Here is a 19618-nt window from a genome sequence, read left to right as displayed (position 1 = left end):
ACCTCGGACCGAACTACCAGTGTTCAGCGACTTTACCGCTCGGCCGCTGGTGGGCTTCAAAAAATTATAAGGTATTTCTCCCACTTCCCTAGCGAGGCTTCGGGGTGTAGTGGTTCTGCACACTGAGCCGGTATTTCAGAGGTCCGTGGTTCGATTCCCGGAGAAGGCGGTTGCATATTTTTCATCTCTCTGGCTTCCAAAAAAACCTAATGACTCTACAAGTGGCGCCCGAACTAAAAGGGTTGTGGATGATGATTCTCCGCACCCAAGATTTGGCGACTAGGTCCCCTAAAACCCTAGTCGCCCTTTAAAAAGGGGAGTATATAAGGTATTTCTCCCACTTCCCTAGCAGGCCTTCGTGGTGTAATGGTAGCACGCTAGGCCGGCATCCCGAGGTTCGATTCGTGGCGAAGGCGTTTGCTATTTTGTATCTTTTCTGCCTCTAAAAATATCCTAATGACTCTACAAAATTACCTATTATATTCAAATTTAGAGACTACTAATAATGGATACGGAAATTTATTTGAAGGTGCAAAAGTATTCCTCTTTATATATTTTTCAAGTACTTCATTTTAAAGTTTCTGTCATTTTTAAAAATGTTTGATATAGCCTCTGCGAAAGATATGCAAAAGATCATGGACTTCTGGAACTGGAAAACAGGAATTTTCTTTTTATTGTTCAATAAAACATCGCCAGAAACATTGTCGAAAGAATCGCTTTGTGTAAAAAATAATTAAAATCAAGTTTAATTTTTAATTGGTCATCACACTATACATTTAGTAATTTAATTGTCTAATTTTAAATTCCGTATTAGAAACGTTAATTCAAAATGTAATATTTCGTAAATGTAAAAGGACCTAGTTTATTCTAAAAGAACTGCAAAAAAAAATATATACTTAATGGTTACTATAAAAGAACTTGCAAAATAAATTTAAGCATTTCTTCCATTATTAATTCATATGATTTCCTTTCCTTGACATTTGTCTTTCATACTTATTAGCCCATACCATTATTATCATTATTATGGCCAAATTGCCTAAAGGGGCAATAAATAATTTTGTTTTGGCATTTTGCGTAGATTCACTATAAACGGTGAATCACTTTTTAAATTGTTGCCACCAAATCTTAGAGCCCTGTATTTAAATTTCAAAATATTAAATAATGACGAAGCTGCATAAATGTATGTATGTTTCTCGCGTTGTGATAAAACAAAGGTACCTAAAGCCATCCAATTTTGAATAACGTACTTCTCCACCCGAAAATGGGCATCTTGAAGCCCAAACTTAGAATTTGGAATTAGTTTTATTATCTATTTCATATTTTGTAACTCGACAATTTCTACGACAGCAATGGCAACACTGTACGGAAAAAAAAATATCTCCAGCGTGCGAGACTGTGTATTGGAAATTCTAAAGATATGCTCTTTTAAATTATTTTGCGATATATAATTGAACTGAATTTTATGATTTGAGTGCGTAGAACTTGAAATTTAATAAATAAATGTAACGCACAAAAAATTAAAAAATCGCCCCTTTCGACGTAATGTAATATCTGAAACTTTTCAGATTTTTTAATATGTTTTAGTGTTATTTTGTACATAATACATTTCATTTTTGTAATTTTTAATAACTTTCTCTCTTCGCCAACTATTAAGTCTTTTTAACTTTTAGACTAACGCATTTCTATGCCTTTTCTACTACTACGTTATTTGACAAGCCTTTCCAATGCAAAGGAACAAAATATGAGATGTTCTCTAAAGATATCGAATGAACATTAAAAAATATTTAATATTAAAATTCCATTTATTCTTCTTGATATCCAATGCAGAAGATAAAGATCACCATTTTTTATAAACTGACTTTTAAAGTATGATTTATTTCTAAAACAAATTAATTCTTTAAATTGGAAGTCAAAGTGACAAAATCAATAAAGCATTTCAATTAAACTTTTGCTAATAATTAGAACATAAAAAATCTGATGTGTACACCACATGACTTCCTTGTAGGGAACATTAAATGATACACATTTTCTCTTGCATTTCATTTAAACTTATTGGATTAAATTAAATCTACTTCGCCGACTGTGCATAACCACAATAGAATAAATGCATTCTTTAAAATTCACTTTATTTATTTACCATAGTGACATTCTGGAGCTAGGCTTTCTTAACAGTACTGCATTTCGTTCATTGTTAGTCATATTATAACTCAGAATGCACAAAATTTATATCATTTAAAGTATCATCTAATCGTTGCCACATGTTCTACTCAAATACTATAATAAAGCTAGAACGATGTATAAAAGAAATTAAGCAAACAAAAAAAAAGAAAATGTTTCTTACAAACGACTGAGTATTTCGCATTCAATTAATTCAGTTCTTAAAAAATCAGTTAATTCTGTTGAATTTAAACACTTATTTCATCGAAAAAATTCCAGAAAGGATTAAGCATGATTTAAATCGCAATAATAAATGAAGGCGTTATCTTTGTTGTTGCGAAGCTACGTTTCTCTAGATTGGCAACAAATCCACTATTCTGCTGTTTCAAATGTAAACAAGCAATGGCCGCCATCAAAAAAGATATTAGGCTTAGCGGCACTTAAACAGCTTTAAAATTGTTGATAATTCTAAAAATATTGCATACACATTTATTAAAGACATAAAAATCTTAACCGGAAGATAAGAACAACATAATTCAATCATTTTTAAAGCAAAAATTGCACAATTTACAAACATATAAGAGTAAAGAAACTGAGATCACTGAGACGGTAATAGAGTGGATATATATATAGATATATTTATATACGTTTGGTGCGGCCGATTGCTACCAAAATACGAGGTGCACATCTACATGTTATAGCAGTCCTAGGCTACTCGTTTTTGAGTTATGCGAGATACGTACGTACGTACGTACATACGTTCGTACAGACGCCAGGAAGAATTCTCTCCAGAATTCATTTTAAAGCAGTTTTATAATTTTTTTGAAGGAAAAGAGTCTTTTATTCTGTTCTTACATACAAATATCACGCAAAAACATCGTTAAATTGCATTCGATAGCGGTCAAATTGGATATTTTCGTTGAAATATGCTGCCTGAAACTTTCCGCGATTATAATACTTCCTTTTTACTTCGTACAAGGAAGTAAAAAACAGTTTCTTTTATAATTTTGATTTTTATAAACTAACAAACAAAATGCCTTCAATTTTGTCTTTGCCAGCTATGGGAGTTTTCATAAAATTAATAAATTAGCTTAATAAATAAGTTGGCTTACCCTTCTGGAAATCCCATCTGGAGTTTTTATGGAAACATCCAAACTTTTCCACGATAATGGAGTGTAAGTTTGTCTCTCCGAGAAAGACTCAGAACGTCTCCTTTTCCCTTTGCTAATCCGGTCCCCCCAGAGACAAGCGACAACAGACGACGCCCTGCGCCCTAGTCGCCTTCTGGTCTGCACTCTGGGGTACTCCTGTTCTGGCTCCCAAGTACGACGTTGTGAGCTCAAACGGAGTTTAACTCCACAAGTCGGCGTTACATCGTTGGCAAACACTTCTCCATTGGACATAGTATAGAATTCCTTTGAAATTTTCAAGGAAATAAATATTTATGTTAAAATTTGTCTAAGTTTCTTGTTTTGCCAAAGGAGGAATCAATTAAATTCAATTCGGTTAATTGAACAGTTTGCTTTTTAGTGGTTGATATTACCTTTCGGAGTAGTATCACTGAATGTAAATTAACTTCAGCACCTGTCACTTCTTGAAGCTATTTCTCGGCAATTCTGCGCATATGCTTTCTTTCTTGGTATGTATCCAGTTTGTATCTTTCGTCAAGACATCGTAACAAAGATTGTGAAAACAAACAATAAGTATCCATACCTGAATTGTGCATGTGATGTTCTATCGTAAGATCTTTGGTATATATCTTCACACGCACAGTAATTGCACTCAAATTTATCACAGACATGACTCAGTTTTGGAAGCTTTTTGTTCCAAAGGCGTGTTTTTAAGAAGATTCGTGATCGTTCATAAGCTACAGTCGCCAACACTCTGAAAATATGAACTTAAAATTTTTCATGCTATCGATTTTGTTTTTCCCTCCCCCAAAAAGGTAAACACTTTGTTATCTGTCAACTACAAATATAACACCACACCATGTCACGTGACATCAGTTCGTGATTAAACCTTATCGTCATTAAGCAATATATACATATACCTGAATTTTGTCTGTTAAAATTATCGCACAAATATTAAGTAATCTAGTTTACACGTTCCATCTTTCACACATTTAATCCCCTATTCTTCATTGTAGTATCTTGCAAACAGCTTTTATTAGCCTCTTTTGATGCTCAATCTCACCAACCACAAATGCACATGACAGAAAAAATGCGATGACTGCATTGCAATGCTCTTGCATTTATTTGCACCGAAAGTGAAAAACGCAGACGACAAAAAAAAAAAAAAAAAAAAAAAAAAAAAAAAAAAAAAAATTCACCATTAATAACTTTTAATTTTCTTCACAGAGTGAATGGAATCTCTTTACCTTCGGAGCACTCCCAATAATGTTTAGGAGCAAAATGCAACTGCCACTAGTCGAAGAATTTCATCACCGAAATCAATGTTCTGCAAAGAATGCTGACATGCCGTCACAGTCATTCGGTTTCGCCTTATGTTCGAGATAATGTGTCGCGCTGGTACAGACTCGGTAAAAATACCACGTGCTTTGCCTGTTACTCTGTGTCAGCAGTTGAAGAGTTACTAGTTTCTTCTCTTTCAATTTGCATTTTCTCTCCCATTCTTAGGGCCTCTTTTTTTTTCTTCTTCATCAGTGTAGCTGAGGTTACCGTAATAGGTGAAAGTTTTCTTACACAGTCGCCAAGCGCGATCGGTTTTGGCGAGCGATTTGCAATTTTAGTGTACTAGCTATTTATATTTATTTTTAAATTTAAACAAATTAAATTTAAATTTTAACAAACACGTATAAAAGTAAAAAAGCAAATATAAAGCCAAAAAAAAAATGTGTAAACATATAAAAGATTTAAAAGATTTAATTCTCGAACTAATCTACAATATCATTTGAATTCGGAAGCATAAGCAAATCAAATGAAAAACCAATCCATGAAAATAAATTCACCAATTTAGCAAATTAAAATTAATCCAAACAATTTTATTAAAAATGCATAAGTGAATGACTGTTGAGCAGGCAGGAGACAGACTTATCAAGGGGAAGTTGCCTCCAAACCTAACTCTCCAATCATTCAATTCGTGTTTCGTCATTCATGAAGGCAAGGGTAAAAGTCAAAACCAAAAGTAAAAAGTGAAGAATGTCCAAAACGAAATACCAATAAAGTGGTACCTTTAGAAATTAGCATTTAAGAATTAAAGTTTTAAAAGGAAAATACTAATGAAGTCTTTTGAGAAACAAGTAAGTAAAGTCAAGTATAAAATTAAACTGTTTTTAAAAAATTAAATTAAAAAAAATTAATTTTTAAAAAAAATAATCCAGAAATTAATGTATTTTAGAAACCCTTGTATACAGAAACCTCCCCGACACGAATATGCATATCAATAAAAAGAAACTAAAAAAGAACTAGACATAATCCATATAAACCAATAAGAAATATAAAGAACTAATTCGCAATTTTTAAAAAAACAAATATATACTTAAAAATATAATTTCAAATCTAGAAAATACTTTAATACTACATAAAAAATTTTAAAAAATACTTAAAGCAAGTAAATAGTAAGTTTTAATTCTAACTTACCTACTAAATGAGCGTTGGGGTCTGCAAAAGTGTTTTTAAAGAGAAGTAAGTGTGTTCTTCAAATTAATTATATAGATGGCGCTTAGGTAAAGTTGAGTGCCAAGCTGCTATCTTTGTAACATTAAAAATTTTTTGCAAACATTAATATTAAAATATATAAAAAATCTAGAAAAAATTAAATTAAAAATTTAAAATTTAAAATCCTAAAGGTATGTAATTCAAGTTTTAATTTTAACGAATTATTTAGGGAGTTAAGCCAATCAAAAGAGGTAAGTTTGCATGAAGTAAAATAGAGTTAAGTGGTATTGTGAATTAATAAATGTAAACTGTTTGTAAAGTGAAAAGGTACTTTAATGATTTGTTCAGTTCAAGTGTATAATTGGGGGGGGGGATATTTATTTATTTTATTTACCATCAGATGAGCAGCTGCACCACCTTTAAGACATTCAGCTTTTACGCTCAAATGATGGCATCATCTACCAACTGTGTTGCTATATAAAATACAATAAAATTTTAGAATTTTGATAATTACGTAATAAGAATTAAATATCAAGAAATAAATAATCCTGTTGCGTGCGTACGGGTTCGTTACGAAATGAATGCACAAGTCCGATGAAAAATGAAGAAAATTTATTATTATCACAACAAATATGATTAAATGTCCTCAAATAATCGTGCAGTATCACAATATATCACAGTAGTATCTTCTAACTACTCAAACGTTCAAGAGATCTTAGTTCAAAACAGCTAAAGAAGCTAATTCGCGAATTCGCTACAATCAACAAGAGCAGTTTTCTAAACAACAACAAACTAAGTAACTACTACGAACTGAGAGGTTTTCCTCCTTTTATAAGATTTTAAAATCGCGCGCGAGAATTTTCTAGTACTTTCTCGAAATCAAAAAAAAAAAAAATTATTAAATGTTACATGCACGCGCTCTTGTATTTTCAATTTTCCGGCTTAGCTTTCTTTTAATATTCGTCACGCGCTGCACTGCGCGGGAAATAAAACCATTTAATTTACAATTCAACTAACATAAGCTATTTTAAATACCAAATCCGTAACAATACAATAAATAATATACATAAGTAGATACAATAAATAAAAGTTAAAAATTTAGAATTAGATAAATGCCTAAATACAATGGTGTTATATATGAAGTCAATATAGTATTAGAATTTTGAGAATTATATAATAAAAATTTTTTAAAATTAAATATATACCTACATAATACCTAAATAAATATGTAAGTAAATGAAACATAAATACGTAAGTAAATACTTAAGAAGATCACTACAAATTTTGAAAATGAACAACATAATGTATGAGAATAGTAGGGGCTGAGAGTGTAAGTTTCGTAAAGAGTTTAGAATAAAAATATAGTTTTTCATTATGGAGAATGAAGAGCAGTAATTGAATAAAAGTTGATGAGAAATAGTATTTGAATGAATTAGGATGACTTGAATGAAAAGTTCTTGGAAATTCTTGATAGAGAGTCATCCTTGAGTAAAAGTCTTGACTAATAATCTTGAGTTGAAACTTTATTAATATATTTAAGATTAATATATTAAGGAGACGGAGTTAGAATATATTCTTAAATTCTTGATTGAGCTTGGGAGATCTTGAAGATGTACTTAAACAAAGATGGCCTTGAGTGAGAGCATTAAAATGAGGTAGCAGAAAGAATGGCGAATTAAGTAAGGTAAATGAACGTAGAATAATATGATTTCAAATTCCTTTAAGATTATCGATGCTTGCGGAGATATAATTTATTATATTTTAAAGATGATTTCTTAAAATATTACTTTTTAATAACTGTTGAAACCATAACTGAGCAGAAGTTAAATTGTATGCTTTAAGGTGATAATTTTAGGTAATGTGGCAGTGAAAAAAAACGGGCAACGTTAAAAATGCAATTTATAAAACTAAAATTTCAGAATAAACGAAAATACACTCATGTCCATAAATTAAGGATAATGCAAAATCAAACAAAGGAAGAGTTAGAAGCAAACCAAATTTGACTTATTTGTAAAGCTTATTTATTAAACAAAAGGTAAAGAGCAAAAATGATGTTATATGTTTGATATTATTAAAAAAATTAGCGATTTTTTTCTTCCTGGAGCAAATTACAAAAAAAACCTATTTACAAAAAACCAATATTACATGGTTGGTATGATTTTTAATACATTGTATGTCTCCCAAACGATGCAATACAGTCCGTACAACGCCTAGGCATGCTGAGTATCAAATTATCGATCTGATCTTGGGGGATATTACACCACTCAAAAAGCAATGCTCTCCGAAGTTCCGGTAGACATGTAGGAGGAGGTTGACGGGCTGCAACTCGTCGGCCAAGCATGTCCCCCACGTGCTCTACTGGATTCAAGTCCGGTGAGAATGCTGGCCAATCCATACGGGAGATATCCTCCGAGTGAAGGCATTCGCTTACGATGTTTGCACGGTGAGGACGGGCGTTGTCATCCATAAACGCACATTGTTCGCCCATGGCGCCCCGAAACAAACGTATATGTTGTTTCAGAATGAAGTCCCGATAGATTTGGCTTGTCATGGTTCCAATTTGAACATGCAGGTCAGTCCTGGAACCTAGAGTAATTCCACCCCAAACAAGCACTCCTGCACCACCGTAACGGTGTCGTTCAATGATGTTTTCTTGGTCGTAACGGGTACCTGGAGCTCTCCATATGAAAGTCCGGCGAGAATCAGACTGCAAGCTAAACCTGGACTCGTCGGAAAACATCACACAAGCCCACTGTTGCGGTGTCCACAATGAATGCTCTCTACTCCAGGCTAACCGCAGGCGACAGTGAGTTGCAGTAAGTGGAACGCATCTGACAGGTCTAGGAGCATATAGACCAATCTGCCCTAAGCGTCTGTACACGGTCTGCCTTGAAATTGTCGTACCAGTGGCTGAAGAGAGCTGACGAGACAGGTCTGAGGCTGTGCTCCGTCCGTTTCTTTTGGCAGTAACTGCCAAATACCAGTTCTCATTCGGCGTTGTAACTCTGGGGCGACCTGTGCTGTAACGTCTACTGACATTATCATCATCTTGGAATCGTTGCCAAAGCCTGGAGATGACACTTTGGGCAATTCCAAGTTCGTCCGATACTTCCAGTTGGGTACGCTCACATTCCAGACAACCGATAATTCTACCATGTAAAAAATCATCCAAATGCGTCCTTTGTGTCATAACTATTCGGTTATTGCACTGAAATGCTTATAAAGCGCCTGCGAAGTATTTTACTTCTTTGCCGTATTCCTTATAGATTACTCTCTTACACTCTCCTCATTGTGACGTACCATTGGTGTCATCTGGTTACTTCCTGAAATTTGCATATGATTCTTGAAGGTGTGTGTAGTGATTTTACAGGTGATATATTTATTTTAGAGTTCGATTTCCGCGTGACTCCGAATTATCCTTAATTTATGGACATGAGTGTAGATAAAAAGATGATTTTTCCAATATGATATACTGGAATTTTAGAAAAGGGGATGGGGAGCTACATGTTTTTCAGAAAACAAGCAAAAATTACACTAGGAAATCAAAATAATTGTATAAAAGACAGTTAAAAAATTGTGAAATGGAGACAAATGTTAACTCTTAATTTTCCCAAACTGGAGTGTATCAGACGTAGATATATAATTCGAAATAACTTTCTAGAAAATGTCAGTTGGTTGCTAAAGTGAAGACAGAAGAGAAACACATCAAAGTAAAACGAAAAATTAGGCAAGCAAGCAACTGTGTAGAATTTCTTTGCTCCTGTCGAAGAGAGACTTGCACCAGTTCGTCCTCGAAATTAACTTAATAGAATCTTGGTGAAACTCTACACCAAACAGAAGACTGTTGCTTTGCCTAACTATATTAACTAACTATATATAAACGTATTTTAATGGCCTTGAATTTTTATTTTAAATTTGTTTATTTTTGCCTTCATTCCCACAGGTACAGATGGACGGGGGTATAATAATTTCAGAAATGGGAGTCGTACATCTTATTTAAACTTGATTAAATTACTGCTGTATTATTATTATTATTATTATTATTATTATTTACGTTTTCCTCCCTAAGGAAGCGAGGGATGCCTTCGTGGAGGACTTTAAGGGAACTGGCTCGTATTAACACCTTACACAACGGGAAAACCATGAAAACACCCATGCAGTCAGCCCGTTTCCGGGATTCGAACCTCAGACCGAACTACCAGTGTTCAGGGACTTTACCGTTCCGCCACTGGTAGGCACTGAATTATTGTATTAACTAATGATATCATCCTCTCCTGCTTTGTTGCAATAGATTAAGCAAGAATGAAAACAACGATGATTTTATGTCGGTATATTTTGGCCAGTTAAAACGTGTTTGTGTGCAGCAGTAGAAAGTACTTTTAAATAGTTTTAAAGGTCTCTCGTATAAATATTTAAAAAATTATTAAACTATATGGTATTCTCCCGCCTTCTCAGCGAGCATTCGTGGTGTAGTGGTTGGCACACTCAGCTCGTATTCGAGAGGTCCAGGTTCGAATCCAGGCGAGGGCAGTGCACATTTTACACGTCTTCCAGTTTCAAAATAACCTAATGACTCTACAATCGCGCCCGAAATAAAAGGTGGTGGATGATGATTCTTCACAACCATGATTTGGCGATTTCTGTCCCCTAACCCCAAGTCTCCTTTTGAAAGGGGGAGTATATAAGGTAGTGTCTCCCTTCTTTCTGCATGCCTTCTTGGTGTAACGGTAGCAAACTCGGTGCATATTGGAGAGGTCTAAGTTACACTATCGGCGAGGGCATCGCACATTTTTAACGTCTTTCAGCTTCAAAATAACCTAATGGCACTACAACTTGTTTGTTAAGTATTTATGTCTTGCGAAAGAAAAATACGACATTTATCGTCAGCTAGACGATAGAAGAAATCTAATGTGTGCACCACATGACTTCCTTGCACGGAATATTAAATTATACACATTTTTTTTTCTTGGATTTCATTTAAACTTATTAGATTGAATTAAATCTACTTCGTCGAGAGCGCATAAACCACAATAGAATAAATGCACTATTTAAAATTCACTGTATTTGTTTACCATAGCAAACTCTGGCTCTAGGTTACTTAACAGCGTTACATTTCATTCATTTTTTAACTCAGAATGCACAAAATTTGTATCATCTTAAGAATTATCTAATCCTTGTCACATGTTCTATTCAAATACTATAATAAATAGTAAGTAGATATATAAAAGAAATTAAGCAAACAAAACAAAAAAGGAACAGTTTTTCACAGACTATTCAGTATTTCTCATTTAATTAATTCAGTTCTCACTTCGCCAGAAGGCAAAAATACACAAAAACTCTAAATATATATATGAAAAATCACGAACTAAATCTTAAACACTTATTTCCTCAAAAAAAATTCCACAAAGGTTTAAGCATGATTTAATTCGTAATAATAAAAGAAGGTGTTATCTTTGTTATTGCGAAGCTTACTTTTTCTAGATTGGCAACAAATCTACTATTCTGCTGTTTCAAATGTAAGCAGGCAATGGCCGTCATGAAAAAAATTATTAGGCTTAGCGGCACTTAAACAACTTTAAAATTGTTTACTAAAGGCATAAAAATCTTAATCGGAAGATAAGACAACATAATTCAATCATTTTTAAAGCAAAAAATGCACAATTTACAAACATATAAGACTAAAAAAACTGAGATCACTGAGCCGAGTAACAGAGTGGATATATATATTTATATACTTTTGGTGCAGCCGACTGCAACCAAAATATATATTATGTCGAAGTGGGGGGTCGACTTATACGCGGTATCGACTTATACGCGAGTATATACGGTAATGGAAAAAGAAGTAGAAAAGCTCGGTATTTAGGTGAGTGTTTTAATATTATTACAGCAAATCACTCGCGAGTTATTTGGTTGAGAGGAGGAAAGCCTTCGTGGAAGACTTTCTAACGAAAACTCTCTCGTAGACACCTTACACAAGAAGAAAACACCGAAAGCGCCCAAGCAACCATACCAATCGCCGGGACTTCACCGCTCCATCCCTGGTGGGTGAGTATTTAGGTTGACGTAAATATAAATATTTTGTGTATCATTCTCTTTGTTTTAACGGTAACAACACTAAAATCTTTCTTATTCACTTAATTTAAAGGAAACCCTTTTTTCTTTCCTTTTTAAATTTACTAAAACATTTCTGTGGTATATTACATTCTAGTACATTATATATTAAATGTTTAGAATAGAAAATTATGTAATAAAATTTCCGAAAATAAGAGTAAAGGCATTGCTGAGAATGTTATTATCTCCAATTATACGTAACGCATCTTTGATTTAAATTATGCCACATTAAACTAGACTTTGAATAGTAAACCAGAGTGAAAGACCTTTTTAAAATTTTATTTTCTTGATGGCAGTTACATGTTTTAAATTTAGAAACACTTTTCTCAAACATTTACAAATTATTAGATAACTTGAGTATTTCATTAACAATTCACCTTTTTCTAACACACACTTTCATACAAATTGGATATTAAAATACTAAGAGCTTATCTGAATTCCTGAAACACCATTCCCACTCCATTTTTCAGAGATTTTCTTAATTCCTTTAAAGGGTTTAAGCATATCTACCTGAAGTTTACTACTTCAGAGAGTATTTACACATTTTTGTAACGACTTTGACTTTCTCGGTTAATTTAAACATAAATTTAAAATATAAACGTGACTGGCATCAATTTTTAATGAGGTTTTATTACTGTCTGCAGTGTTAAAATTATTCTTTTCTTTAAAATGGACCACCAGCGGACGAGCGGTAAAGTCGCTGAACACTGGTAGTTCGGTCCGAGGTTCGAATCCAGCGAACGGGCTGGCTGCATGGGTGTTTTCGTGGTTTTCCCCATGTGTAACGTGTATACGAGCCAGTTTCCGTCAGAAAGTCCTCGACGAAGGCATCCCTCCCCTTAGGCAGATAGCCCTCGAGGCTTTGCCGTAATTAAATAACCTAACCTAACCTAACCTTTTCTTTAAAATGGCGCTGAAAAATAAACAATTGAGCGAAGGCTATATTTTCTGCACTGTTCAAAGAAAAACACTGTTATTCGATTATTAAAAAAAGATGGTTTTAATATTTCTACACGTAAAATAAATGACGTAATTAATATGAAAGGAACGAAATGTCAAAGTTTACATCTGACTGGGAAAAAGCCCAAACATGCAAACTCAACAAAACGTACGTACAGCTCTTATTAAATCTAAAGTCGCATCTCGTATTTTAAAGGAAAGATTTAAAAATAATCAAAGCATATAAAAAATAAATAATGAAATAATGATGTTCATTGCCTAACGCCGAAACAAGTTTCTCGGCGTAAGACTATATGCAGATTGCTGTACGAAAATTATTTGGCAGGTAAAAAATGGAAATATATAGTTACAGTTGCTGAGTCTTGGACATACATATCTGATTACAATAGAAAAAGATCAATTTACTATCGAAAAAGAGGAGAAAAAGACTTAATATGTTGGTTCGGAGGAAAAACGGAAAGTTTTTCGAAAGGTTTCATGGTTACTACCGGATTTTCTTATAATGGAAAACTTAAAATAAGGAAAGTAGAAAAAAATATAAAAATTAATTCGGATTACTATTAGAAATATGATTTAACGCCTATTTTTAAAGAAGAAATTCTATCTCTTTATCCAAACATTCTTCACTGTGTTAAGTGCCATCACGATATGGCTCCCAGTCATACATCTAAATCTACTGCTCTGTTTTTTCGGAAAAAAAAAATCAGATGCGTACACCACATGACTTCCTTGTACGGAATATTAAATTATACGCATTTTTTCTTGCATTTCATTTAAACTTATTGGATTGAATTAAATCTACTTCGCCGACAGCGCATAAACCACAATAGAATAAATGCATTCTTTAACATTCACTTTGTTTACCATAGCGACACTCTGGCGCTAGGTTTAGTTAACAGTATTATATATCATTTATATTATAAATCAGAATGCACAAAATGTATATCATTTAAAGAATTATCTAATCGTTGCCACATGTTCTATTCAAATACTATAATAAAGCCAGAACGATGTATAAAAGAAATTAAGCAAACAAAACAAAACAGAAACAGTTTTTCACAGACGATTGAATATTTCTCATTTAATTAATTCAGTTCTCACTTTGCGAGAAGGCAAAAGTACATAAAAACTCAAAATATCTATATTAAAAATTACGAAGTAAATCTTAATCACTTATTTCCTCGAAAAAATTCCAGAAAGAATTAAGCATGATTTAATTGGCAATAATACATGAATGCGTTATCTTTGTTGTTGCGAAGCTAAGTTTCTCTAGATTGGCAACAAATCCACTAGTCTCCTGTTTCAAATGTAAACATCAATGGCCGCCATAAAAAAAAAGGCTTAGCGGCACTTAGACAACTTTAAAATTGTTGATAATTCTAAAAATATTGCATACAGATTTACTAAAGGCATAAAAACCTTAACCGGAAGATAAAAACAACATAATACAATCATTTTGAAAGCAAAAAATGTACAATTTACAAACATATATGAGTAAAGAAACTGAGATCACTGAGCCGGGTAATAGAGTGGATATATATATAAATATATTTATATACGTTTGGTGCGGCCGATTGCAACCAAAATACGAGGTGCACATCTACATGTTATAGCAGTCCTATATACAAAATTTCAACGCTCTGAGGCTACTCGTTTTTTAGTTATGCGAGATACGTACGTACGTACGTTCGTGCAGACACCACGAAAAGTTCTCTTCATAATTAATTTTAAAGCAGTTTTATTTATTTCTTTATTTATTTTGAAGGAAAAGAGTATTTTATTCTGTCCTTACGTACAGATATCACCCAAAAACTTCGTTAAATTGCATTCGATAGCGGTCAAAATGGATATTTTCGTTGAAATTTGCTGCCTGAAACTTTTCGCGATTACAATACTTCCTTTTTACTTCGTACAAGGAAGTAAAAAAAAAAAAAAAAAAAAAAAAAAAAAACGAGAAATGAAAGTGGAATTGAAGCTACTTTCTTAAAATGCATCCCGCCCCAGTCCCTAGATGTGTCTCCTATGGATTACTGTGCATTTGATCTTTTAAAACAAGCTCTTTATAAGCGACATCCCAAAACATTGGATGGACTCTGGAACATAGTGAAGGAGGTGTATTTTTGTGTATTTAGTTATGGCAAAGCACACTAGGGATATCTGCCTAAGAGGAGGGATGCCTTCGTGGAGGACTTTCTAAGGGAAACTGGCTCGTATACACGTTACACATGGGGAAAACCACGAAAACGCCCATGCAGCCATGTGAAGGAGGAGTGGAATAAAGTCAACCTGGATGGTTTTTTAAAAAAGGACTTTTATCTTGCAAATCAAGATGTAATATGATAGTTCAACAAAGGGGCTGTACGACTGAACATATTGAAAAATAAAATTCTAAGGTTTGTTTGTACATAAATCTTTGCAAAATCCTTACAAAATGTGACATAAAAATTATTACACATTTTTTAACGTTGACTTATGAAATACCACTGAAATAACAAATTCCATATAATTTCATTTTGCATAGACTTTTTTATACATTACAATTGATCTGCCATTTTTCAAAAACAGTATATTCAATTTCACCAATACTTTCATTATTTTCTCGAAACTGTTAATTGAGCTAAACTGCCAAATGAGACATCCCTTCATTCAGTCTTGTTTTAAACTGGTTCTCTATGAAGCATGACGTAACAGCGCGTTGCGTGATTCAGTCACAGTAGTTACTTCATCCATTCTGTGAATGGACTCTTAACGTAGTTTTTCTCCACGATGGAAGTTTTGCTTCTCGCTTCGCTGAGAAACATTTCCCCTAAAGCATAGCTCGTATCTAAATTTCGCAGAAATTCCCTGAAAATGACTCAGAAAATCCCTGTCTTATACCAGTATTCAGGAGTTACATATGCCCAAGTTACATATTCTCATTGTTATAACAATTTTCTCAATGAAATATTAGAACGTCTTTTGCACATTTTAGAACTTATTTGTCTTAAAATTTAGAAAATAGTTCAGATTTTTCAGATGGTCAAAGATGTTCAAAATTTTAATTTAAAGCGAAACATTTTTAGTTTGCCCAGAAGGGCTATTAATTTCCATTTGGCATATTGCGTCGGTACACAATAAATGACGTTTCTCTTTTCAAATTGTTGCCGCCAAATATCAGGGCCCTGCTTCAAACAACGGTCCCCAGAGCCATCCAATATTGAATAACGTGCTTCTCCACCCGAATATGAGCATTTGGAAGCCCAAATCTGGATTTAATTTATTATTTAGTTCATATTTTGTAAAGCATTTGCGAGTTTTTGATTAAGAAAAGCAAATTTCAAAGCAAGCAATGGCAACACTCTACGAAAAACAAAAACATTTTCCTCCGCGCGCAAGACCGTGTATTGGAAATCCTAAAGATATGTTCTTTTTAAATTATTTTGCGATATTGCTGTTGAATTGAATTTTAGGGTTTAAGTGCGAAGAACATAATATTTAATAAATAGAAATACACAAAACGTTAAAAAAAGGCCGTTTGGGCGTAACATAAAATTTGAAAACTTTCAGATTTTTTTTTTGCTTATTGTAAAGCCTGAGTAAAAACTTTAAGGGCAGTAAAAATTTTTGAGAAAATGGAAACATTTAAACTGAGGAATTAAAATACCATTTGATTGCTAATTATTGAGCTTAAATAAAAGTAAAAAAAGTAGAAAAATTTATTTGCAAATATTTTATTATTAGAAAATATTACAGAACACACAGATGAATATTTGAGCCTGAGTAAAACCTTTAAGGCCAACATAGAAAATAACATATAAGAAAAAAATTACAAATTCATAGAAGGTTGTGTAGGAGCCATTTCTTCGAATTACTTCAAATATTCTTGTTTTTATGGATGAAACGAGTTTTTGACAAAGGGTGGGGTCAGTTTTATACCATTCATCTTCGATAGTAGATTTCAGCTCTGTTGTTGATGTAAAATGTCTCCCATTTGCATAAACTCTTCTTGCTAAGTCAGAAGTCACCCCAAAGGTTCTCGATTGGGTAAGGTCAGGTGATCTAGCTGGCCATTTCACAGTTTCAACATTGTTGACTTGGAACCAATTTTTTGTGCTGTTACTCGAATGGATCGATGCATTGTCTTGCTGATATTTCAAATTTTCTCCAGCAAGACATTCAGCACTTGGCATCTTAATAAAGCTTTATTACAGCATCTTAATAAAAGCTTTATTAAGCTTTTATTAAGATGACTTGTTAGGACATTTTGGTATCCTTTTGTGAATTCATTCTACCTGAAACGAATGCAATTGAGCCCACACCACTGTAAGCAAAACAGCCCCAAGTCATGACAGACCCTCCACGTAATTGGCGCTTGGAGAATATTTCTTTTTCATTTCTTATATCATGTCAGAAGAAATACCAGCCATCTGGTCCATCCGAATTCCATTTTTTGTTTCGTAAGGAAAGATAATTTCTATCCATTGGTTGTCCCAGGTCATGACTTTCTGGCCAAAGTTCAGACGCTCTATTTTGTGTCTCTGCAGTAACTGAGGCTTAGTCAATTTTGCTGTATAAGTGAACCTTCCAGACCTTCTAATTGTATTATAAATCGTTTTTTGACAAACTTTTAAACCTGTCTTCGGAATCAGTTTCCTGGTTGAGTACTTTCCAGTAGATACAAGTTGGTAAACTCTTCTTTCATCACGCGAGGACAAAGCTTTAGGTCTTCCCCCAGTATTCTTTTTACCATAATTGTCTTTCAATTTTAAAAAATTGTTGACTACAGTCTTTGATCTTCCTATCTTTATCGCAATAGCACGACTACTCATTCCTGTTGAAGACAAAGCTTCGATCTCTCCTCTTTCACGATCAGTTAACTTCTTACCCTTCGCCATCTTCACAAAGATCAATACTTCGAAGAAACGTATGACAAATATGAAAATTGCAGCGTTGTCACAAGCTAGTAGTTGCAATGGTAATTACACGATTATATTATATTTATTTTTAAAAAATGACTGGTGGCCTTAAAATTTTTATTCAGGCAGAAATACTAACTTTGTAAGTAACCACATGTTTCTCATAATTATGTATTTACAAATTATGTTTATAGCATTTATTTCTTATCGATGAACTTTAATAATTAATATTATTTGAATCCCTTTTTATTTCATTTTACATTTTCTCAAAAATTTTTACTGGCCTTAAAGTTTTTACTCAGGCTTTATAAGGTACTTTCTCTCTTCTTTCTGCATGTCTTCGTTGTGTAACGGGTAGCACACTCGGCGCGTATTCAACAGGTCCTGGTTAGAGTCCCGACTCGTTTTTAGCGTTTCCTACTTCAAAAATCTTAACGACTCTATAATTGTAATGGTGAATTATATAATAATACAGGGTGGGACAAATAAGACCTATTAATGTTAAGTACAAATAACTCTGGTAATAATCATTTATTTTGATTAATTTTTTATACATTAAATATATTTTATGAAAATTAGTTTGCCTAGCAGTGTGCTTTGCTATCTAATTTGCTACCTTGTTGAAAACACAAATTAGGATTCTGCTCATCTATTGGCCGCAAAAAGTTTTCAATCATTGTTCTGCGGCCGACCAGCGGCCGTGCGGTAAAGTCGCTGAACACTGGTAGTTCGGTCTGAGGTTCGAATCCCGCGAACGGGCTGGCAGATGTTTCAAAAAGTTGGACGCTTTTGAATATACTTTCAGGATACTTCAAGGAATTTAGGTGTTCAAAGACAAAACACTTGGACGTGTACACCAGCAAATACCATCAATTGAGCTTGTGTTAACAGAAAAGACAAAAACGATATCATTGCAGATTAAAGCGAAGAGCGACTGGTTTTAGACTATATAGTTGTATAAATTTAAATTACGTTATAGAACATCATATCGTATCATAAATGGAGAATCCCATGATTTTTTCTTTCAAATTATTTGAAGATTCAGGAGTTTATCCAGTGATGTATGTGTATGTCACCTAAAGATGTTCTTTTGTTTTCCTCCTGATGAAACAGCGGCCGAGCGGTAAAGTCGCTAAACACTGGTAGTTCGGTCTGAGGTTCGAATCCCGCGAACGGGCTAGCTGCATGGGCGTTTTCGTGTTTATCCCCATGTGTAACGTGTACACGACCCAGTTTCCGTCAGAAAGTCCTCCACGAAGGCATCCCTCCCCTTAGGCAGATAGCCCTAGTGTGCTTTGTCATAATTAAATTAACCAAACCAAACCATTGTTCTGTAAGAAGCTCCGGAAATCGCTTCCGGCGTTCCGCATTCTCGAAGAAATACGAGCCGATAACTCTATTGGTCATAACACCGCACCAAACAGTACACTTGAATTAAAATATTGCCGATATTAAAGCTGCGTCATAACAAGTTATCTTTGACAAGAATAGAAAAACTCGATAATTTTAACGCATTGTTTTCTACTGCATGGTTCCATAATAAATTTCCAAGAATTCAATAACCTACAAAAAGAAATTATAACCTACACAAAGAAATTATATATAAAATTTCTTTATAACCTACACAAAGAAAAAAAAATAATTATATCAAAAAATAAAAAAATATTTGTGTTTAACATTGGTAGGTCTTATTTGGCCCACCCTGTACAATTAAATAACGAGATTACAATTTAAAATCTTTTTTACAGGATATAGAACTCGCACCGTTGAAGTTACCTAAAATGCGACCCTCCTGTATTAATAAAAGCAATGACGTTGCGAAACAATGGAAAGAAAATCTTCTAGATGTCTATTTTTGCACCAGCTCCAACAGCGGAT

At 33.5% G+C, this 19618-nt stretch overlaps 1 protein-coding gene across 1 annotated transcript in view; it reads right to left on the bottom strand.

The window, feature by feature from the left end:
* Positions 1-4224, bottom strand: part of LOC118196098 (uncharacterized) — a 787551-nt gene extending 783327 nt beyond the window's left edge. Inside the window, exon 1 of the mRNA XM_085827471.1 lies at positions 3270-4224. Coding sequence (XP_085683597.1) covers positions 3270-3560 — 291 coding nt within the window. The 5' untranslated portion in view covers positions 3561-4224. The remainder of the gene's footprint in view (positions 1-3269) is intronic.
* Positions 4225-19618: the final 15394 nt, after the last annotated feature.

This window comes from Stegodyphus dumicola, chromosome 12 (genome assembly GCF_044657685.1).
Source record: "Stegodyphus dumicola isolate Sdum_Otavi_A_Nest chromosome 12, ASM4465768v1".
Classification (NCBI taxonomy): Eukaryota; Metazoa; Arthropoda; class Arachnida; order Araneae; family Eresidae; genus Stegodyphus; species Stegodyphus dumicola.
The sequence above is the reverse complement of the archived record's forward strand: the minus strand, read 5'-3'. Positions and strand labels throughout refer to the sequence as shown.